Source organism: Brassica napus, chromosome A9, assembly GCF_020379485.1.
Source record: "Brassica napus cultivar Da-Ae chromosome A9, Da-Ae, whole genome shotgun sequence".
Taxonomy (NCBI): domain Eukaryota; kingdom Viridiplantae; phylum Streptophyta; class Magnoliopsida; order Brassicales; family Brassicaceae; genus Brassica; species Brassica napus.
The window spans coordinates 26,666,500-26,691,063 of record NC_063442.1 but is presented as its reverse complement, the minus strand read 5'-3'; the positions used below and the strand labels follow the sequence as shown (position 1 = coordinate 26,691,063).

Below are 24,564 nucleotides of genomic sequence, written 5' to 3'. Positions count from 1 at the left end.
TTTTAAAAAAAAAATATTTTGTTTTTATGATTAGTGTTATATTTAACATTTGTCACCATATAATTAATTGTATATGTATTGGATATTTTAGATTTCTATATTGAATCGAACTCGAATCAAATCAAGTAATATGGTTACTTTTGATTATTTGTTTACTTTTAGGTTATTTTTAGTTTGGATTCAAAATAAAGGAACCGAATTTGTTACTTTTGGTACAAATATCCGAATTTGTTTCAGATACGTTAGTTATTTGAATATTTTTAGGTTTTTATATATCAAAACCAAATCCACTCGGACTTGGAAGGATCCGACTCGAAATCCACCAAAATTTTTATAATTCCCAAATGGAGCCTGATTCGAAAACCCCAAAAACACAATACCCAAAAATATAACTTGTACTTGAACGAGTAATTAACTAACTGATTATGTAAACAAACAAAAATCTTTGTTAACCCTTTTGAATTCTTGTCATAAATAGAATAATTTCATTTAAACATGTCAAATTATTATTGTTAACATGTAAAATAAATGATTCTGTTATATTATTAATGAAGTAGTTAAAATAGTGAAAAATGTAAAAGATATAACAATTAAAAATATATAAGTTAGGTTTTGTACTTTTATAATAAATGATGTTGAATTGTTTTAAAAAGAAAATAAATGAAGTTGTTAGAAATCATTTAAAAAGAAATAAAAATCAGTAAAAATCACTTTAAAGTAGGCAATATTGTTTTGTACTTTGTTTTAATAAAATAGAATAGATGCAGTGATATCCTTAATTCAAAATTAACATATTGGTATATATATCCGAGTGAGTGTGTATGTGGTTACATATCGAAACCATTCCTCTACCAAAACGTCTTCACCTTTTCAACTCTTCATCTTCATCTTCTTTCTCTTCTCATTTGAAATAACATCTACAAATCAAATAAAAAATAGAGATCATAAAATTTATCAAAAACAAAGAGACAAAAATGAGTGATGGTCGAGTAAACGCAGATCAACAAGAAGAAGGAGAAGAACAACAAAACCTGGTCAAAGCACCGGTCAAGCGATCCCTCGGCCTCCTCATCACCACTTATGGCTGCCTCTTCGTCGGCTCCATTGCCTCGAGCCTCCTCGCGAAATACTACTTCGTCCACGGTGGCTCGAGCCGGTGGGTCTCCACGTGGGTCCAATCCGCCGGATTCCCACTCCTCCTCGGGCTTATCTACTTCCCTCACTTCGTCTTCAAAACAACTAAGCGCCGTCCCTTCACGCGCTTCACACACCGCCATCTCCTCTTCTCCGTCGTAATCGGACTCATCCTCGGTTTCAACAACTTCCTCTTCTCATGGGGTACCTCGTACCTCCCAGTGTCCACATCATCACTTCTCCTCTCGACACAACTCATATTCACTCTGATCTTGTCCGTGATCATAGTGAAACAGAAAGTCACTTTCTCAAATCTCAACTGCGTTGTTCTCTTAACGTTAAGCTCTGTTTTATTAGCTCTCGGTTCGAGCCAAGATAAACCGGCCGGTTTAACTAAAACCAAATATTTCATCGGGTTTTTATCCACGATCGGGGCCGGTTTACTCTTCGCGCTCTACCTGCCCGTGACGGAGAGGGTCTACAGGTCCGTTTATTGCTTCGCGATGGTCATGGAGATGCAACTGGTTATGGAATTTTCTGCCACGGTTTTCGCCACAATCGGTATGGCTTTCGACGGCGGGTTTAAAGAAATGGTTAAGGAAGCGAACCAAGTTTTCACTAAAGGACCGACGGTTTACTGGACGGTTGCGATTTTTGCAAATGTGGTGACATGGCAGCTCTGTTTCGCCGCCACGTCAGGGATGGTTTATTTGACGTCTGGTATCACCGGAGGTATCTGCATGACGGCGTTACTAGCTATGAATGTGATTGGAGGTGTGGTGGTGTACGGCGATGCGTTCGGCGGCGTGAAGATTGTGTCGACGGTGCTATGTATTTGGGGATTCTCGTCTTATGTATATGGGATTTACGTGAAGATGAAGAAGGATGAGAAGAATGAGAAGGAGGAGGAGGAGAAGGGACATTCCGGTATGAAGACGGTGGAAGACGGTGGAGAGATGGAGGTGGAGATGGGTAAGGTTAAAGATGACGTGGCGGCGGCGGATGAAAGGGTTTGATGATGATGATAATATTTGTGATTGAGATAGCCGTTATGATTTGTAGGAAGCCAAATACTAAAAAGTAATCTTTTATGTGTTCTTTCTTTTTCTTCTCAACTTTTATTTTTATTTTTAGGTAATGCATCTGCTTTTTTGTTTTTGTTTTTAGTTTTTTTTTCCTCTTTTGATTATATTTATGAATTATCTATCAATGAATACTAATTATGTAATCCTTTAAGTGGGTTTCAATGTCGGTCAATAGTCTCTATTGTATGAAATTACGCATTATTAATTCCCATTTAGTAATATTAAATTTTATAAAAGGTTCATTTGACAGAACAAAAAACAAGTAGCAAAGCAAAAATCAAGATCTTAATTTGACTTTCACTACTCGGATTTTATTACAAATAGATCAAGATTTGAAACGAGTAAATAAATCTCTAATAGCCACTAGATTTTTTCAACAATCGCCATTATTTCAAATAATATCAAAGTCCAAAAAATTTAGCACTTTAATTTTTTTAAAAAATATAGTATTATTTCAGATAATGTTTGCAATTTATGCGATTTAGGGTAAGTAGTCCACGTAGCTAAATAATGATGATTTTTCCACAACACTCTACAGGAAGAAATCATTTTAACAAAGAGAAAAAAAAAACACATTGTCTAGTATGCTTCGCTTTCTTTTCTTCCTTTTAGGGCATTTTTCACTGATAAGAACCGTTTCAACGAAAAAGTATTACTGTTTTACTATAGATCTTTAATAAAATATTTTTTTTTAAGAAAAAACTGTCATTCACACATGTATATATATTGAGTATCTCAAATATCTCTTTTTGTAACTGACATGCAAAAAACAACTTTCTCTCTTATTTTTATTTTTATTATTTTGAATTAAAACATACATTAAAATATTTTTGGATGGACATGCTTTTAGCTTCAGTTTATTTCTAGAGGAAACTTCTCGAGTTGTTGAGTTAGCAAGTTTGCCCTTTTCTCTCATTTTACGGCATGTTTGCAATTTGTTTGAGGGTTTTGCGACGAGTTCGTTGGCAAAGCGAAAGCATTTATGGTACTTCGTTTATTAGGACAAATACCTATCCTGTTTATTTACTTTAAAGAAAAAATTATATTGGAACTAATCTGAAAATATATTATGCGAAACTGTGATAAATAATTATGTCGGTCGACGGTCAATATCTATGTAACTACGTACTATTTACTCTAAATCACATAATCTCTGAACCGTTACTTTTCATCAACTGCCATTATTTCAATTAATCTCTTCTTTTTAAAACTTTTCAAAAATCTCACTCCCAAAAGCGGCATTGAAAGACTAGTGAAAGTGTGATAAAACTGAAATGGATTAAAAACATATCATTTCCACAACACTCTCAATGAAGAAATGATATAATAAAAGAAAGCACTCTCCTGGATATAATGGCATGCTTTGCTTTCTTCTCCTCCTTTTAGCTTCGATTTATTTCTAGAGGAAACAGTTCTCAAGTTGTTGATTTAGCAAGATTTGCCTTTTTCTCTCTCTTTTACCGCATGGTTTGCATTTTGTTCGAGGGTACGAAGAGTTCATTGACAAAAATGAAAGCATTTATGGTATTTAATGTATACAAATACATGTCCATTTAAAAAAATATATATTGGAACTAATGTTTTTTTTTAACGCTGATTTATTATGACATTACATATATGAAAAAAGATTACATAGACAATCGACAATACTACATGCTGACTAGATTTACTTGCACCATGTTGAAGCTTCCTTGTAAATCTTTTTTTTTTGTAGTCTGCATTAATAAATCGTTCTTTTTCAAGAGTATTTGAAACCTGGATTTTCTGTAATCTGTAAGAAATTACATAGTCTGAGATTCGAAAACCAGACCTGAATGTAAAATCCTTTAAACTTTAACCAATAGGTCTAAGGTGCGCTTCCACTATTGGAACTAATGTTAAATTTACAATTGCGCGAAACTGTGATGAATATAAATGATGATATCAGACAAAACATAATTTCAATATACATGTTGCATCCAATAGGACCATTCCCATAGAAAATTATAAAACCTAAAAAAGGAAAAGTGTTGTCGTTTATGGGTCACAACATACCCAAAAATAAAAAGAAGTGATCACGATCTCTAAGATTCATATTAAAAAAAATAATGATGATCATCATCATTAATTTACAGAGAGAGAGAGAGATTAAGAAAATAACATTTGAATGGGTGAAATAAAGAAGAGACATGCTTAATTGATGATGATGCAGCTTGGCATTAACTCGGTGTGGATTACTAACATTGTCTCCCTAATGCTCCTTTAGTTTTTGTATTTTTCTTGGAGCACTTCATATGAAAAGATTGTTTTATTCTTATTATCCTTTTGTGTTTTAAATAAGGTTATGACTCTTCACTAATATTGTAAGCCCTTGTGAATATTTTAGACCCACAAAATCCAAAATTTTGTTCCTTTTGATTCAATGACAAATTGAATCGAAGTTATGACCCCAATGTAGGGTTATCTATGTTTCCATTATATAAATACGACTTTACAATGCCACATATCATTTAACATCTCCTAATCTCACATAAATGAATATACTATAACCGTTTAATAAATGCCCGTCGTTCTCATGCTCCAAGTATTAATCTTCATTTTGCCTCAAACCCTATGATTACAAAACAAGTAAAAACAAACGACTTAGATATCATATGTATTATCAGCTGGTAGTTCAACTATTAACAAAACGAAATAAAACAAATAATAAGCAAATTCATATGCTATATAACCACATACTTTGTAGTTGTATCAATGGTAAGGATGGGCCAGTGTTTGTGTCGTCGAGTAGCTCGAGTGAATGAGCAAATACAGGATAAACACAAGACATTTCCTCTATAAAAGGAAGAGAGACGATAAAGAGAGTCACCGAAAAAAACGACTCTATAAGTGTGAGAATAAGCATAATTCCTAGAAATGGCAATTAAGAGCTAGTTGTTGGTACTTCCTTGATTCACACATTTTATATGTGCTAATCTTTATTTGTTGCAAGACTATTCAGTTAAATAGAGAAGTTTTGTAATCTCTTGCTTTCTGTAGATTGATCACAAATGAATCAAAGATTTCCCAAAACAAAAATCATCAGCAGAAAAGACAAAGTTATTCAAGTTTTGTTATAGGTATATTAATCATTGAAGTTGACTTGTATAACGTAAATTGAGCCTATAGACGTTGGAAAAAGCGTGAAGCTCGTCAATCCATATTTGTTGATGTTTAAAATGTTTAGATAAGTAAACCATGTTTTTATATCATAATATAAGATTATCTCGTATGCCTAATGGAATATTTTCCAAAGAGCTGAGAATAGAGGGAATGGACTTTTGGGGTGATTAAAGAAATGGGGTCATGATTATCTTAAGTGCGTTGGTAATGAATTACGCATTAAGCAACTAAAAGATTGTTAAAGAGGAGTTAACTAAATCGATACTTCAAATTAAAAAAAGGTTCATTGAAAATGCCCTTTGCGTTGTTTTAGGTTGTGGGATTACAGTTTACAAAGGGATAAGCTCCAAAGATTATAGATCAAAATTTTGAGCTGTAATAGGTTCACAAGTCTATTATCATACCAAATTAGATCAAAATTACTCGTAACTGACTTGGTACCTATATATGGTTGTGCTTAATCAAGAACCAAAATTAGGTACATTTATAAAAATTGAAGATTCCATAAACTCAATGCAATTCCAAAGATCAATCATACTAATCTTTTGGGAATCGCATTCTACATTACTTATTGTTAGATTTATATTGGTTGAACATACATAAAACCGTATAATAGAAGCGTCTAATTTCTTTTAGTATACTGTGGTGGAGTGGTTAAAGGATAAGCTACAAACACTAATTTTAAATTTATGGAATCGTAGGATTGATAAATCAAACCAAAAATAGAGATATTCTTTGATGATCGTTGAACTGACCAATGAACAAGTACATACAGGAGCGGAGGCAGATAGAGAGACATGTGGAGTCAGGTGACCCTAGTAAAATTTTAGTGTATTTTTCTTTATTTTTTTTAATAATATTTAGTTAAAATTTGGTATCTGGCTTTTATTAATTTCCGTAAAAAAATTTATATGCTCCTTAATTTGTAAAAAGAAAGTTATTTTATTTTATTAAAATATATATCTCTAATTTAAATATTAAATTTATATATATTATAATTCCAGTCAAAAAAGTTTCTAACTCTGCCACTGAATACACACATAACTCCTCAAACTACACAATATATATATGAAGTGATTCTCCACTACTAAAATCTTTGGTACAATATCTTGATATTCTGTTGAGTTACTTAATAAGAACATATATTATTATTAAATTTACAACAAATTTCACTGATTTTTCTCAATGAATATCATATTAAAAAGGTTAGGTAGATGCTATTTCTACATCTCAAGTCTAAAGTTTTTTTTTTGTTAAATAAAAAGATAAGTAATGTTGCTAGAGATGTCAAAGAAGGGTTGGACCGCATGCCTGGCCCGTTAAGGCATGGAGCGGGGCGATACTGGACCGATGATTTGAAATCCCACAGATTAGCGGGCCTCGCAGGCAGGTCTTCTGGCGGGATGGGCCAAAACGGGATGGACCTCATGTTAACCGCGGGATTTGGATGTTCCGCAACACTAGCCTCCACAGCTCCACTCCATTTCTGCGCAACCTGAAACAATGAGAGAGAGAAAGAGAGAGAGGAAAGAAAGCGAAGACGACAAATGAAGATCCGGTGACCCGCGATTTGCAGGTCGATGATCCTTCTAGACTCTCATGTGTCTTCTATCTCCAAGAGTGGAGCTTCTTTAAGACACTGACCGCGAACCCACTCTCCACCGAAGATGAAGATCCAACTTCGGCGATGGGTTCTTTAGCGACAGCGACTGCATGCATGTCACAGGTAAAGAAAGTTCAAACATGATTTGGTGTGGATTTATATTTTGTCGGGTCTAACACTCTAAGTCTCTAACTCCTTATTTCAGATGTGTTATCTTCTTCTTCTGGATCTCCTCATCTTTGATCCACCACTGGAGCTGCTAATCTTCTTAGCTCCAGCACCAAAGCTTCTATTCTTATTAGATCCGCCACTGGAGGTTCTCCTTCTCTGCACCGAGAAGGTATGAACCTCATTATGTATCTTTGGTGATGGCAATTAGAATGTCTTGTCAAGCTTGTAATCTGATATTGATAGTTTCTTGAAATGAAATTACTTATGTTCAGTCTCTGTGTTCTTTTTTTGTGTGTTTTGGAAGGTGAACAAGGAGTAAAGTAAGATACAAAAAATAGCTGAAAGCGTTGTAAGTCTGACTACTCTGAAACATAGCTGAAAACGCTTAGCTTACTTTGTCATGTTCTGTCTCTGAAGAGTGATTGTTCATAAGATGATTATAGATGCTTTAAATAGACTGTTGTGCCTCTTGTTGTCGTTTGTTTTTTGATGTTAACTCGATTACTAGACTGTTTTGTCTTATTGTCATGTCTTGAATAGTGTAGCAATTTTTCCCCTCTTCCTGGTTCTCAGCTTTTCATTTGTTGTTTGATGTTGTTAACTACTAAGTATGATGTTTTGTCTATGAAGTGAACTTTTATTACTTGATTATTAGCTTGAACTTATTACATGTCAGTCTGTCTTAGTCTGGTTCATTACTCAATGTAAACTGCATGTCTTCTCTTTGTTTAATCTGATATTGTTAGTATAAAACTCTTCATTTATCAGTTTTGTTTGATGTTTAGTTTCAATTGCCTCTGTCTCGGCTTGCTTGATCTTTAATTGTTGTTTGAAATTGTGAAATTGCGAAGTTAAGACATGACTAATGTAGTTTGCTGAGTTACATTAGTGTAATCTGATATTGTTTACTTGTATTACTTTTGTATTGGAATTGTGATTTACTTGCATTACTTTTCTTCACGTGATTCAGTCTTTGGTATGTCTTTTTTTTTGTAGGTGAGCAAGGAGGCGACTGGTAATGATCGTGAAAGCCGGTGTAGGCTCAAAACGATATAGCATGTTATGGTGTTGACTTGATGTATGTGTTGATCGAACAATGGCTTGTCCGGTTATTACCAGACACCTCCGTGTTCAATAAAAAAAATACAACACCGAGCTGAAAGTTTTGTAAATTGTAATTTGTTACTACTCTGATATGATAATAAGTATCCGTTAGGTTGATGTTTAGTTACTTGTTGTTTGAAATAGAGATTGACTTGTATTACTTGTCTTCACAAGTTCACTTTGTCTTACTATATTGTGTTGAGTAGTTTAGCTACTTGCATTACTTGTCTTGACTAGTTCAGCAGATCTTAGCTGCGTAGCTGATGAAAAATCATTGAAAGGAATGAAGAGTGATTGTTCATTGGCTACGCCGCAAGATCCACTGCAAAGTTAACACAAGATTCATATAGTTTGTTTAGTTACATTACTGTAATCTGATATTGTTTGTCCTGTGAACTGATATATCTTTTGTATTTTTTGTTGCATGTCTCGAGGTGATGGCGTAATGCTGAAGAAAGAAGGATAGCACGAGTACATACACCAGCTGCTCGAGTAGTTTCCAGCTTCATCCGATATAGCAGCTTTAAGGACCTCAGGTTAATAAGCACTTAAACGTGTGAGGCTTCTCTTGACGAGGTTACCGGATCACTGTCTAGTTTAGCTTGCTTTGCGTCGGTGATCTCACCCAAATTACCCTAAGGAGTGAATTACTCTCTCAAATAAAAGGTTTAGTTGTAGTATTTAGGGATCAAATTCTCAGGGAGCTAGAGAACCTAATAAATCTAATTAAGTTGATTAAGCTAGGTTGATTATGATTAAATGTAAAAGACAGGTTTGTGAGCAAGGTGGTTGCTCGATTCATTGATTGGAATTTTGGTACTTAGATGAAAGTAGCTAGACTTAAGGTTTTTATTCAGGAAATAAGGATTATAATCCTACATATGCCTAAAAATTTGTATGCATGATATTATTGAGCTCAACACTTAATAACAAACGGTTAGGCTCTCGCTTTCTAAGTTTGTCTATTGACCAGTGTCGATCGATGATTCTATAGAAATATCAATCGATACACTTGTTGAAACATCGACCGATTATTCGATTGGAATATCGATCGACGCTTTTGGTCAAGCGTTAATACGCGGGTTGAATGTGCTCACTAAGCTTCCTAGATTAGCTAACACCTTACTCTAGCAATCTTAACTCAGTTGGGATGAATTCATGGTGAGATGCAAGCTATCGCTTATGTCTACAACTCCTAGGGAAAATTCTAGGTAGCTAATCTAGAAACATGCATTAATGACAATCCTAAAGATGAATATCACAACATAGCAATCTATAGTTGGGGCTAATCCCTCATAGCCTATTTAAACCATAAATCTAACAAAGGAAACTACTCAGACATGGCTAAGCAATTCATAACAGTAATAATGTATAAAAACTGCATAGATAAATAGATTGATATCAATGGAGTTCCAATCACAAATCTCTTTTGATCTTCTCTTCAATCTACTACAAATCCTAGAAAACCTTTGCTGTTGAAAATAGTAAAACAATAAAGCACACTTTGCCTCTAACATGTTGGCAAAGCTAATATAATTAGGTTAAAACTCGTCAGGGGTAATCTTGTAAATTGGTGAAAACTTGGGCTCTAAGTCGGCTGAGACCAAACAATCTTTATGCGCGCTTCGCTGTCGATCGATGTCACGATATGAACATCAATCGATTATTCCTCTTCAATGTCGACCGATGGTCGTGCTCGATGGTCATCTCGGGAGCTTACCCCAAATATCTCCAAAATGCTCCAAAATCATCACTTTCTTCCAAATCACTCATCATCCTATAAATATTCTAAATAGACTCATGAGTGATTTGGAAGAAAGTGATGATTTTGGAGCATTTTGGAGATATTTGGAGTAAGCAGAGACTCACAAATTTTAAAACTTAGAATCAACACCTTAGAAAGTCCTAATCTGAGAAGCACACTATACCATATCCTAATTTAGCAACCAAGTTTATCTAGTTAACAACTTAGCAAATCATGTCTGACAATCCCTTGTACCAACCTCAATTCTTGCATAAAATAAAAGTGTAGGCTTTACTTTGGGGGTATCGATCAAATGATGCAAGGATGCTCAAAAAAGTATTTGGATTTGAAGGTAAACAATAGTTCATATCATCTCTCTCTACTAATTTCTCCCCTAGTCAAAGTCTACTTTATTGCAAGATCATTGACCAAGGTTGGTCAGACTTCCATGGATCAAGCTTTAATGGTTTTATCATGTTCACTTTTTTTTAACCTATATCCTAAGGATTATTTATGAAGCAAGCCTTAATGGTTGTAGTCACCAAGTCCTATTCGAATTCTTTTCTAATTTTTTTCTATTTCTATATATATATATATTTTTGTTAATAACTCTATCTGTAATTATATCTCTATATTTTGAAAAGAGAGAGAGAGAGAGTGATAAATCTACACAACGCTTTACCTTTCAGACTTGTTTGAAGAATCCGATCTGATGTATACGAAGCCCTAAGACAAGTACAATTGAGCTCAATTAGGTTAGAGGTTATCTTTGGTTCCTTCAAGCATTCTCAGCAAGTGTAACATAGTTGACATGTTTATCCACTTTGGTATCTTTAGTGCTATCTGCAGCTAATAAATCTAAAATGGTGTGGTTAGATAATAAGCAAAAATCAAACAAGTTCATTATCCCCTTTTTGACTCAATAAAACCTCTTTTTGAAAACATTTTAATAACATTCATAAATAAACTAATATCAGTAAACATTCCTCCATACTTAAACTACATTGTCCCCAGTGTAAATTCACTCGAAGTTATGTGAATAACTAAAGCATAAGGACTCAATGTAACAAGTAAGAACGATATACCAGACCGAATTAGATGTCGATCGATGTAAATGTGTTGACATCGGTCGCGACAGGTGATGTTTTGTTGATTGATGTCGGTAGTGGTTCGTCGGTCGATACTCATGGCAATTGTCTACCCAGATCTTTTTATTTTCTTTTTCTTTTTTATCACCTGCAATACTTAAAAACCAACATATACTAAATTAATAAAAAACTAATTAAATATTACCTAATAGTGGGTTGCCTCCCACTCAGCGGTTTGTTATAGTCATTTAGCTTGACTTTGGAGGTGATTTGGCTAGTAATGTGGAAAGATGTAACTTTCTGAGAAACAAGTCTCCATCTCTTCTCTGCTTGTTGAACCATATATCAGTGAAGTCTCTCATAGCTTCATATCCTCTACGCCATTTTTCCTTCATTGATGCAGTTGCATTCTCTATCTTCTGCAATATGTCGTCAAGACTCTCAAGTTGGAACTGATTCCTTATGAGTGTGACGTATGTGTCGTCTGAGATCTCCTCTCCATGGTTGTGTGTACCAGACATGTCTGATTTCACTTTTGGTACTAGCCTGCCTCGGTTTGTAGCTTCGTCGACCGATGTTTGTCTGTGACTGTCGGTCGATTTGTTGTTGCATCTGTTGATCGATGTTGATGCTTCTGGTCGACGAGCACTGTATCTTTGAATCTCTACCATCTCCCGTTTTATTGCTTCTATCTGAGAAGTCAAAGAACTCATTGTAAGGTCCATTGGGAAATATATGTCATCACATCTCCTATAAGGCCTCTCTTCTGTAGTTTCCAGAGTTCTGTAGACCCCTTCTACCAACTGATCAATATCTGCTATGGTGTAAGAATCTGGTTGAGACTTCATCGGATTTGAATGTGTGAGGTCATCGTCGATCGATGTTGAGTGGTGTCTGTCGATCGACGCTGGTGCGATTGCTTCGGCCGCATGTTGTGTCTAGATCTTGGCTATGTCTTACCTCATCTCCTCCATGCATGTAGTCAGTCAACTGATGCTATCATTCAGTGAGTAGTAGGCACCATCAAGCTTCATCTTGAAATCACCTTCATTCTTTTCTTGGGCTTCACAGACTCCATAGAACATCTCATTGATTTCATCATTGGTGTAGATCTCTGGTACCAACTTGGTCTATGTGAATAACCTAGCATGATCTTGAAGACATATGTAGATGTGCTCATCCATTGAGGCTCTTTCTAGAAGACTTCTGACATCATCCTTGGATACTATGATGATCGATCGACGTCGGATAGAAGATATCGATCAACGAAAGAGTAGCTTCGGTCGATGGTGGTGAGAGAGTATCGTTCGACAGAATCGGTGTCTGGGTCGACGGTGGTTGACGAGAATCGAGCGTTGAACTACTGTTGTTGTTGCTCGGTGAGGAGCGTATTCCTTTGTGGATTGAATGTTCCAAACTTGCGGGATATAATGAGAATAGCAGTTGATTTTCCTTATTGCTTCTGGTACTGCTGGGAATGTACTTGAAAAGACAAGAAAAAAAATTGTGTCAAAAAGTGGTTTTAAGAAGAAACCTAAACTAAATCAAATTAAATCTATCAAGCGATAAAATCTCCCCGGCAACGGCGCCAAATTTGATCTTACTCAAATTACCCTAAGGAGTGAATTACTCTCCTAAATAAGAGGTTCAGTTGTAGTACTTAGGGATCGAATTCTCAGGGAGTTAAGGAACCTAATAAATCTAATTAATTTGATTAAGCTAGGTTTATTATGATTAAATGTAAAAGATAGGTTTGTGAGCAAGGTGGTTGCTCGATTGATTGATTGGAGTTTTGGTACTTAGATTAAAGTAGCTAGACTTAGAGTTTTTATTCAGAAAATCAGGACTATAATCCTACAGATGCCTAATAAGTTGTATGCATGAAATTATAGAGCTCAACACTTAATAACAAACCATTAGGCTCTCGCTTTCTAAGTTTATCTATTGATCAGTGTCGACCGATGATTGTACATGAATATCGATCAATACACTTGTTGAAACGTCGACCGGTTATTCGATTGGAATATCGATCGACGCTTTTGGTCAAGCGTTAATGCGCGGGTTGAATGTGATCACTAAGCTTCCTAGATCAGCTCTCTCCTTACTCTAGCAATCTTATCTCAGTTTGGATAGATTCAGGGTGAGATGCAAGCTATCGCTTATATCTACAACTCCTAGGGCAAGTTCTAGGTAACTAATCTAGAAACATGCATCAATGACAATCCTAAAGATGAATAGCACAACTTAACAAAGAGAACTACTCAGACATGGCTAAGCAATTCATAACATCAATAATGTATAAAAATTGTATAGATAAATATATAGATATCAATGGAGTTCCAATCACAAATCTCTTTGGATATTCTCTCCAATCTACTAAAAATCCTAGAAAACCTTTGCTGTTGAAAATAGTAAAACAAGAAAGCATACTATACCTCTAATATGTTGGTAAAGCTTATATAATTAGGTTAAAACTCGTCAGGGGTAATCTTATAAATTAGTGAAGACTTGGGCTCTAAGTCGGCTGAGACCAAACATGCTTTATGTACGCTTCGCTATTGATCTATGTCTTGATGTGAACATCGATTGATTATTCTTCTTAGATATCGACCGATGGTCGTGCTCGATGGTCATCTCGGGTGCTTACTCCAAATATCTCCAAAATGCTTCAAAATCATCACTTTCTTCCAAATCACTTTGGATCCTATAAATATACTAAATAGACTCTATAATATAATAAATAGTAGTTAAAAAACTTATAAACCATGGGTAAGAGTGGGTCATATCCATGGTCTATCAGTAGGTTATCGGATCAGTGTCTAATTTAGCTTGATTTGCGTAGATGATAAATCACTCTGACTAGATGGTACTTTTAATTTGGTTGTATTTCTGTACTTGTATAAATATTTGGACATTAAAAAAAATAGTAACAAATTTTAAATAAAATATTAACAAAAACTTTAAAATATAGACAAAATTTAGGAAACCCTAAAAAGGTTGTTCATTCACGTCGTCATGTTGAAAGTTGAACAAAAAAAACGCAAAACTTGAGAGAGAGAGAGAGAGAGAGAGAGAGAGAGAGAGAGAGAGAGAGAGAGAGAGAGAGAGAGAGAGAGAGAGAGAGAGAGAGAGAGAGAGAGAGAGAGAGAGAGAGAGAGAGAGAGAGAGAGAAATGGGATCAAGGAGCGAGTCAGAAGATCAGTTGACGTTTGATACGCATTACTCCCCACCAAATACTGTGGACTTTGGAACTCATGAAGGCTTAGGTACTCTTGCTGCAGCAGATGAGTTCGCTGATCAGATCCTTGAAGGTGGTGTAACTCGTGATGATGGGAACAAGCAAGGAAACATAAAAAGGATTATCAGTCTTGTTGATGATACTGATGAAACTCAACCAACCCAAAAAACCAAGCCTCGCAGACAGACCATTTTCAGAATAGCCACGAGGAATCCCATGTTAAAATCCACTATAGATGGTGGCGTTGGCTCGTCTGTACAGGCATGTAGTAAGGGGAAGTCTATTCCTATGAAGTCTGTGATTCGTGGAAGAAAAAGAAAATCGCCTACTAAGTCGCAAAAGAAAAAGGTTGTGCCTACTTAGTCGCAAAAGAAGAAGGAGAAGGTCGCAGAGAACATACTCCGCTTGGTGATGAACTGGATGAAGAAGAGGTTGATGAGGATGAAATAGGTGAAGAGGAAAGGGAAGAGAGGCAAAGATGAGATGTGTGGGCCGATTTCAAGGTGGTCCAAAAACCCAATGGAAAGTTGAAAGCTGCATGCAATCATTGCAAGAATGAGTATGCATGGCAATCTCACTCGCATGGAACTAGTGGGTTGAGAAGACATCGTTTGAGATGTAAAATGTATCCAAGGAATCAAGGAATGCAGCAAGTATGATCATACTGTGTTTAGGAAGATGGTAGCTAATACAATAGTCCAGCATGATCTACCTTACTCATACGTGGAGTATGAAAGAGTGAGAGACACCTGGAAGTATTTGAATAATGATGTCCAAACCATTTGTCGAAACATAGCGAGAGCATATGTGTACAGACTATATGAAAGTGTGAGAGACACACTCAAGAGAGAATTAGCGAGTCTCCCTGGACTCTCTTTCACGTCTGACTTGTGGACATCCGTGAAACGGGAAGGATACATGTGTGTGACAGCACAATACATTGATCGGAATTAGAAGTTGAACAACGAGATCCTGACGTTTTGTGCTATACCACCACCACATACCGGTATGAGTATTGCGCTTCACTGAAAGAGAGGGGAATTGAAAAGAAGGTGTTCTCAGTCACATTAGATAATGCTACAAGTAATGACTCGATGAAGGACTTTGTGAAGTCGCAACTGAATTTGAATGATGATTTGTTGTGTGGAGAATAGTTTTTCCATCTAAAATGTGCAGCTCACATACTTAATCTCATAGTGCAAGATGGGTTGAAGGTTATTGGAGACTCTTTGCAGAAAGTAAGAGAGAGTGTTAAGTATGTATTAGGATCGAAAACACGTGAAAAAATGTGTGGATGTTGCAGGTGTAGTAGAAAGTGGATGGCTTATACTGGACGTGTCGATGAGCTGGAACTTAATTTACAATATGCTTGAAAGAGCCATCAAGTACCGTAAATCATTTGTTAAATTGGAGACATTATAAAACAGCGCCCACAGCTGAGGAATGGACTAGAGCAGCCAATATCTGTGATTTTTTTGGTCATTTTGCTGTGATCACAAGCTTGGTGTCTGGTTCGAATTACGGGACCGCAAACCTGTATTTCTATCAGGTTTGATTGATCCATGATTGGCTTCAGAGAAATGAAGAAAGCGAAGATGAGATTGTCAGATACATGGTGCCCTTGATGAAAGAGAAGTTTGACAAATATTGAGATGAAGTTAGTGGTGTTTTTGCAATGGCAGCAGTCTTTGATCCACACTTTAAGCTTTCAGTTGTTGAATGTTGTTTAGGGAAGCTTGAAATGAGTACACGTGATGCAAAGGTGAAGAACTTGCATGACAAGCTCAGTATTCTGTTTGAGTCATACGACAAAATATCCAAGAATGAATCACCTTCCACTGAACCATGTGAGACTGTTTTGCAAAAAGCATGTGTGGCATGGTCAATGGGACTGTTTGTGAACTACAATGTGAGTGTTTTTTTTAACTTTCTTAGGATTTCTTTGCATTTCGCAAAGTCAGTGGCATTGTGAGTGGAAAGACACTTCTAGAAGCTTATCTTGAAGAACCACCTTTGGATATTACTAATTTCCAGAGCTTGGACATACTTGATTGTTGGAAAGATAATGCTCATCAGTATGGTGACTTGACTACAATGACATGTGATCTGTTAAGTATTTCAATCACAACAGTGGCTTCGGAGTTCTCCTTTAGTATTGGATCCCGAATTCTTAACAAATATAGAAGCCGTCTACTCTCAAATATGTGCAATCTCTTATATGCACAAGGAATTGGATCAAGGGATACAAATCTTATGCACATGGTAAATAACTCACATTATAATTTATTGTAGAGTACTATATCCTCAGTCCTAAGTAAATAAAGTTTTTGATATTTACAGATGAAGAAATCGATGGTGATGGTGATGGTGATGGGGAAGAAGAGAAATTATCATCATTTGAGTCTATTGTCGATGGGTAGATGAAGATGAGCACGTTTGAAATGTTATCTTTAGTTGGTGTTTTGCTTTATTTACAATTTGAGATTTTTTGTTTAAGTTGTTTGGTTTTCTTTTAAGTACTATGATTTGGTTTTTTTTTTTAACTTAATGTGCTTCAGACTTAACATCACATCTTCTACATCTACTTTAAGTTTGGTTATGACTATATATATATATATATATAGTTATGTCATCTTATACATGCACTTGTGATAGAAAAATAGACTTCAACAACTTCAAGAACAAAAAAAATATATAACAAATTTTGTTGAGCTTGAATAGTAGATGCTTGAATGTATCTTCATTATGTGCATTTAGGTGTGTACTGGACTACTGAATTAGCTTGAAGTGTCCTGGAGCACTGGAGCAGCCTGCAGCGTACAGAAGTGTCCTGATGCACTCATTTTTCGTCCAGCCCGCGGGACGATCTGTAAGGTACTGTGCATTTATGCGGTGCAGGATCGGGCTGGCGTTTTGGTAACTGCAGCCCGCGTGGGCCTGGCCCGCCATGACCCGCGAGAAGACGAGCTTGCAGCGATACGGGACAGGACGGGACGGATCAACCTGTTTGACATTCCTAACTGCCGCAGACTATATAAAAGAAGACAAGCGAAACATTAGTTCTATCGTCTCCTTTAAGCAAATAGCTAAACTAAATTAAAGATATATATGTACCTAAGCTATATATGACCCTAGCCAATTATCTTTGACCTCTAATGCAAAGTGTGTCCCTACTTTCTTTCTTACATCAAATTCTAATAAACTTTTAAGGAAATGTAACTAAAAATGGAAATTAGTAACCTGCATCGCGACTAGAGATATAAGATCAATCATTAAAAATTTTTTTTTGATAGATACATATACATATTACATAGTAAAATATAAATGTGTTCAGATCTCATGAATCGAAAACACCTTGACAAGAACAGAAGATACATTATGTTCTTGTTATTATATTGCTAAAGTAGGCTCAAATAATTCTAGCAAAAGGCTGCCCTTTGAGCTTCGGATGTCCACCGTTTAAAAAGCTTTGTCCAACAAATATATGTTGGATTAAGCTTGAAGATTACTTGAGAAACAAGTCATTATCCTAATCCTACCGAGTAATGGAATTAGGAATATATTTAGGAGTTATCTAGATGTATTACCTATTAGGATTAGGAGATAATAATCTCTATATAAGGATATGCAAAAGTGTTGCATAACTTGTGAGTTGATAGAGATTAAGAGAGCTTAAGTTTTGAGTTAGTTTCTTAAGCATTAATAAAGAGAGTCATTCTTTATACTTGGTCTTATTCAATTCATACGTTTGAGAACTAGATTAAGATATAACAAACTAAGTCTCACATTGGAGAATTAGACAAGGAGAGTCTAATATATAAAGAGATGTCCAACTCTAATTAGTATGAGGCCTTTTGGGATGGAAACCAAAAGTAAAACCATGCGGGCTTGCCTAAGGCCCAAAGTGGACAATATCGTACTAATAGGACAATAAAGAGTTGGACACTGGATTTAGCAATCCTAACAATTGGTATCAGAGCGGTTGACGAGAAATCTGCAAGAAGACCGAAATACCCTTCGAGAGATGAATGGTATCCTATGAGTTAGGAATGAGAGGTGTGTGACAGAAATCAAGTCAGAAGATCCTGGAAGTCAGTTGTGAGACACGAGATGAATGTGATCCTTAGTTTGAGGGGGAGAATGTGATATAACAAACTAAGTCCCACATTGGAGAATTAGACAAAGAGAGTCTAATATATAAAGAGATATCCAACTCTAATTAGTATGAGGCCTTTTGGGATGGAAACCAAAAGTAAAACCATGCGGGCTTGCCTAAGGTCCAAAGTGGACAATATCGTACTAATAGGACAATAAAGAATTGGACACTGGATTTAGCAATCCCAACAATATATATGCTTCCAATGATGAAATGATTATGTGGAAGACATAGGAAGGTTTTCACTTTTCACCAACTACTCTTCATTATTCCCCCCACATAATGTCTAATGTTATTGGCTTCATCAATATCTAACTTTTGTGTTTTCTTTTCCTTGTATCTTCTTATTTTACATGATTAAGAAATCTGAGATTGATTAATTACATATACAAAGAATACAACCTTGAACGTACAGTGTATCATTTATCAAGTCGTGTTTTTAAAGTGAGTCCATCGATGTGTACTGGAAAAGAATGATCGATTTTTTTTTCTTCAGAAATATAATTTAATAATTATAATAAGGTCTCATAAACAATCTTTTTTTTTTGTTAAATTATTAAATTTGGAAGTGCATGTAATTCCGTTATATACGCCTCGTTTTGTTCGTTTTTCATTTTTTTTTTCGAAAAGACGGTTTGTTCGTTCTTTCCGTTACATTACGTAAGTACGTAAGTAACGTAACGGGTTTCATTTCAGTTATCTGGCTGAGTGCAAAACTGCAAATGATTTCTTTTAAAAGAATATTTGAGTACCAAACTAAACTAGAAAAGATACATTAACTAGGAATTGCATCAGTCCAATAAACGAGACTATATGCTTGAAGGATTAATCACAAAATGGTTTGAATTGGGAACAATAAAAATGGACTCGTCTATATACAGTCACGCCCTTCATAGGCTTGTAATTCAAATAACATGTCCAAGTATTATACTATTAGTGGTATTCCGACGCTATGCGCCGGGTTCGTATGTTTTATTCTCTAATAAGAACAAAATTATTATTTTTGATCCATTTGATATTGGTTAGTGACAGTAGTGTATTACTTTATTTTAAAATTGTTTAGGTCAAAAAAGAATAGTATAAGTAGTTTCATTTATCGATTCAATACAAATAGAATAAATAACGTATAGTTATACCAAAGTAAATATAGTTTAACTTAAAACACAAAAGTAAAGTCGATGTTCCAAAAGGAAAACATGTAAATTTGTGTGTTTGTTTTGTAATTATGTTGTTTGAATGAAGATAACAAGTTCTTTCATTTTATTCTTAAAATAGTAACAATCCTCGAATACTTTGTTCATATCATAGATGTGACAATCTGGTTAGAGCTTCACTCAGGATGTATTGGTTAAATACTTTGTTTTTAAAATGATACTGAATCTAGTAAGTGAATTACTAATCATGGTTTAGCATCGCTTGGACCTGAATAGACTATTTTCACAAGATAACGTATTATAAAATTGAAGTGTTCGTGAATAATTTTAGAGGTGGATGTTTGTTCTCACAATGTACATTTAAATATTTCAATCCTCATGTGATGTGTTTATTTGGTTTGACAACAAAAGTATAATATGCTAATGTAGTTGAATTTGTACAGTATGTGGGAGGTACAGAGACTCTCGTTGAACATGTTAAAGCAAGTCAATAATAAACCATATTCATGAGTTTATGAAGTAGCCAAACGTTTTACGTCTTGTGTGCGAGGATATTATTTATTTGGTTTAACGCTTTCATGTTTATTTAAATCTATTTTGGTTTTTATTTACCTTGTATTTATGACATTATACTATTATTATTAATGTTATTCATTTCCGTTGGTATTTTATAAAAGAAACAAATCATTATCTTTGTTTGACCATTTTTATCTATCTTCTACACTATTAATCTTTCATAAGATTTTGTCCTTAATTTTGTGAAATAATAATAATAAAATAATTATAATGAAATGTCACTCATATTTTTATGCATCATAATTAATTAATATGAACTAAACAGTTAATTTAGAAAAAAATCCAAAACTAAAAAAACAGTTAAATCATGTATAACCATGCTGCGAGCTAAACATAGTTTCTTTAAGGGGGTAATTGATTATATCTGTAGATAATCTAAAAAACTAAAATTTAGTTTAAAGTCATACATGTCAACTAATCATGTTTTTCTCTCTTTTAAAAAAAGCTAGAGTGCAAATATATCTTTGAAAAAAAAAATGGCCGTAGAGAAAAAAAATAGTGCTTTACAAAGTTACACCAAAAAATAGTTACAGCAAAGAAATCTACAATGACTATTCTAAATCCAAAAAATAAAAGCCACACCACTTACCAATCATCCCCCAAAGCTACTTCAGATCTCAAACATCATTTGAACCGATTTTGGTTTGATTGTTACACTCCTTAAATGACTGCATTATTCTTCCTAGGCCTAGGCATAAAATCCATAATCCGAAATCCGAACCCGAACCGAAAAATCCGATCCGTACCTGTTCCGAAATGTAAAAAAATACCTGAATGGATCTTGTAAGATAGTAAAAACATATCCGAACCCGAAGTGTTATTAACCGAACCCAAAAAACTAAAAAACCCAAAAAATCCGAAGAGATATCCGAAAAAACCGCTCCGAATGTTCAATCTAATATACAATATAATTATATGAAACATGAATATATACTTCAAATATTCAATTTCATATTTATTTTGATATGGTATCTAACAATAAGTATTTAAAATTTAAATAACTACTTTAAATACTTAATTATATATACATAAGTATATATTTCTTATATTTTTCTTTTAAATTTTAGATTTTATTTTGGGTATATCAGAATTGATCTGATATAACCCGAATCCGAATGATATATGGTTACTTTATGGGTTCTATGATGTGATGCAAAACCGACCCGAGCCGATGTGTTATATCCGAACCCGACCTGTACTTGCAAATTTACTAGAATAGGACCTAGGAGGTGTTATAAAAAAGAACCAAAATCCGAAAAACCTAATCCGAACGCCAACGGGTACCCGAACGCCCAAGCCTAATTCTTCCATTTACTTGATCTTTGAGATTTATAAATGGGCTCTGAAATAGTAATGGGCCGTAAGCCCAATCAAAGCAGATATGACCAAATAAAGTGTTTAACGTGGCTTCTTCTTCTCCAATTTCAGATTTGATCCAATCTGTAGCCTAAGGGGAAACGAAAAGGGGAAACTGCGACAAATCAAAAGTATGATTAGAACGCAAAGAGACTCATGAAAACACTTCAATACTCTGAAATTGATTGAAGTTTGTGCAGTTTTTTTTCTTTCTGATCGTATCGTTGATTGTGAAAAACCTCAGAAGGTGGATCCATGGGTGATGTACAGCTAAAGAAAAGAGGATACATCTGGGCAATCTCTGCTGGGTTCAATGCAGCGCTTGCTGCTATCTCTGCAAAGTTCTTCTCATCTCTCGTAATAATAATAAAAACATTTTCTTGGATTCATTTGTTTTTTTTTCCTTAGAGGATTTTGATTAATTTAATTTTGGAAATTTTTAATGTTTTAACAGGTGATAAAGTATGGATTGGTTGTATTATGCAATGTGGTAATGTGGGGATGTTATGTAAACAGCTTAAGAGCTCTCTCTTCTCTACAAGCTACAGTCACTAACTTTGCTGCTAATTTCCTCTCTTCTGGTTTTGCTGGCCTCTTTCTGTTTCACGAGTCCTTATCATTCCGTGTAAGTTTTTTATTTAAATCTTGAAAACAATATTTCTTATGTTATGCTTTTCTTGGATGTCAAAGCCTATTACTATTGCAGATTCCATAACGTGTACTTGTTTTTAGGTTTGCGTGTATTTAGGACACCAATTGTTATGTGGAAATGGTAGTTTTGGAGTTGTAAGATGAGTTTGGCTGATACATTTTCCGATAAATAATGCAGTGGTTTGCAGGGGCTTTATCTATCACCATTGGAGTTGTAATCCTCAGTAAGTCAAGTGTTGATAAGAAGGTTAGTACGGATTAGTACAAGAACCAATATAATAGCTTTCCTTCTTGAGAAGGCTGGTTTTGCGTAAGGAGTTAAGAGCTGGAGATTAAGTTGTTTGAAGTTTTAGATTTTATTCTGTTAAGAGGACCAAACTTGTAATACCTACGATTGATTTTCATGATTTTATTGAAGTAGTTAGATACTAAAATAATGTTTGGTTCTTTTTTTTTTTTTTGGGTTTGTCATGTCTAACCGCAACAATCTACTAGACTCTTCTTCTGCATCTTGATTAAAATCAAGAGGCAGTGGCAAGAAACTAAGAAACTAATGCATACCTACGACAATATATGCCAAAAAAATGTTTGAAACTTTCTAATCACAAAATATACGGTTAGATCAAAGAACCAGCCATGTCGTGGGGCTTACGTCACATATTTTTTCAATAGAAATATGGACAATTCTGTTTTACTTTATGTGAAGTGAACATACCTTTACTCATTACTTGATTTTCAAGCTACAATTTCTTGTCTCTTAACGTTTCCATCTCGGGCGTAATAGGCAAATTACTAGAGATGTGGACAATTCTCCAGTTCTTAAACGAAATTACATTTCTTTTTCTTTTGCATTCACTCTTTTTAGGTTAACCACCGTATACATTGTATAGTTTTGCATCCGTGAATAAAGGAAAACTAGAGCTTGACCCGCGCACCCGCGCAGGTGTTAGTTTTTTTCATAAATGAATATTTATTTGTATAAATGATAATATATATTTAAATTTTTTTTTTAATATGACATTTCTAAACACAATAATTTTATAGTTTATATTGAGTAGTTTTATTTTATCATGTAAACCGTTAGTTATATCATCCATTTATTTAGAATATGACATGTAAAGTCATACAAATGTATTTTTATTTTTTATGGATCAAAATTTTATGATTATATATAATAAAATTGTTGTATAAACTGGTTTTATGGATCAAAATTTTATGATTATGTATAATAAAATTGTTGTATACTATTTATTATGTATATGTGGAATTAGTAAAATAATTACCGTATAAGGTATGTAATTACAAAATGTATATATGGAATTAATTATTTTCAAACACACATATGTATAATTAAAAAAGGAAAAGATAAAAAATATTAAAAGTTAAGTTTATTAATTATTGTTGCCATGATTTTTTAGTTAGAATTTGATTTTGGAAATACATTAATTGAAGAGAAAAGACAAGAATCCTAAAAGATAGGTTAATTAATAACTTCAGTGGCATACCATTGTAAATATAGTGGAAAACTAAGGGATAATCTAATTTTGTACTCCTCTTTTAATAGATTAGATATACAAAGATTTTTCTTCTACTTTCAAAAGCTATTTTCAATATTTTGTAGACTCATCAAGATAATTCTCGAGAATCCACCAAACCCTGCTATAATCGTATCAAAACAACAATGAAATAGTGGTTTTGTAAGATACGACATTACGGAAACAACAATTGAATCAATCATCGTGATGATGAGTGGTAGAACAACTGAAAATTTGCAAAACAATAAGGAAGTAAGATAATGTATGCAAATATATCTTGAGATCTAATGACATTGTTACAACACTAAATATTATTTTGAGGAAGGTTGAAGTACCAAGAAACATTCATTAGATCTCGAAATGACGACGCTCATGGTCACTACTGGGATAATAGAACTGTTAGAGATCTATATGCGGAAGCGCGCTAAACCGAAAACATACCTATTCTAGTTTAGCGATGAATTGCTTGATACAATCTGGAATTGGATGCAAGAATCGGAAAGAAATTACAGATGGAAATCAACCACATGTCCCCATTCAAGTACCTTTCTAGTTGATTCATTGAAGCTTCTTCTTTCTAAAACGTTTTACTCTCTCTTTAGAAATATATTTGTTATAAATATATTATTACAATTGGTTCTCTTCTATTTGCAATGTCTCATATATATAGACAGTCAAGAGACACTATGTGAGGAGTCACATACTCCCTCCGTTCTTTTTTAACTGACGTTTTACAATATTTGTTTTGTCTCCATTTATTTGTCGTTTCCAAAAACCAAAGCAAAAGATAACATAAAGTGACTTGTTTTACCCTTATACTTGTGAGTT

At 34.4% G+C, this 24,564-nt stretch overlaps 2 protein-coding genes across 2 annotated transcripts; both read left to right on the top strand.

Annotated features, from left to right (window-relative positions):
* Positions 1-815: 815 nt before the first annotated feature.
* Positions 816-2,440, top strand: LOC106349191 (probable purine permease 4). The gene has a single exon (XM_013789126.3). The coding sequence runs from the start codon at positions 975-977 to the stop codon at positions 2,148-2,150; it is 1,176 nt and encodes a 391-aa protein (XP_013644580.2). The 5' UTR covers positions 816-974; the 3' UTR covers positions 2,151-2,440.
* A 19,135-nt stretch (positions 2,441-21,575) lies between these two features.
* Positions 21,576-22,635, top strand: BNAA09G25620D. Its single transcript, XM_013792017.3, has 4 exons — positions 21,576-21,681; positions 21,795-21,907; positions 22,005-22,175; positions 22,380-22,635. The coding sequence occupies exons 2-4, from the start codon at positions 21,806-21,808 to the stop codon at positions 22,461-22,463; spliced, it is 357 nt and encodes a 118-aa protein (XP_013647471.1). The 5' UTR covers positions 21,576-21,681; positions 21,795-21,805; the 3' UTR covers positions 22,464-22,635.
* Positions 22,636-24,564: the final 1,929 nt, after the last annotated feature.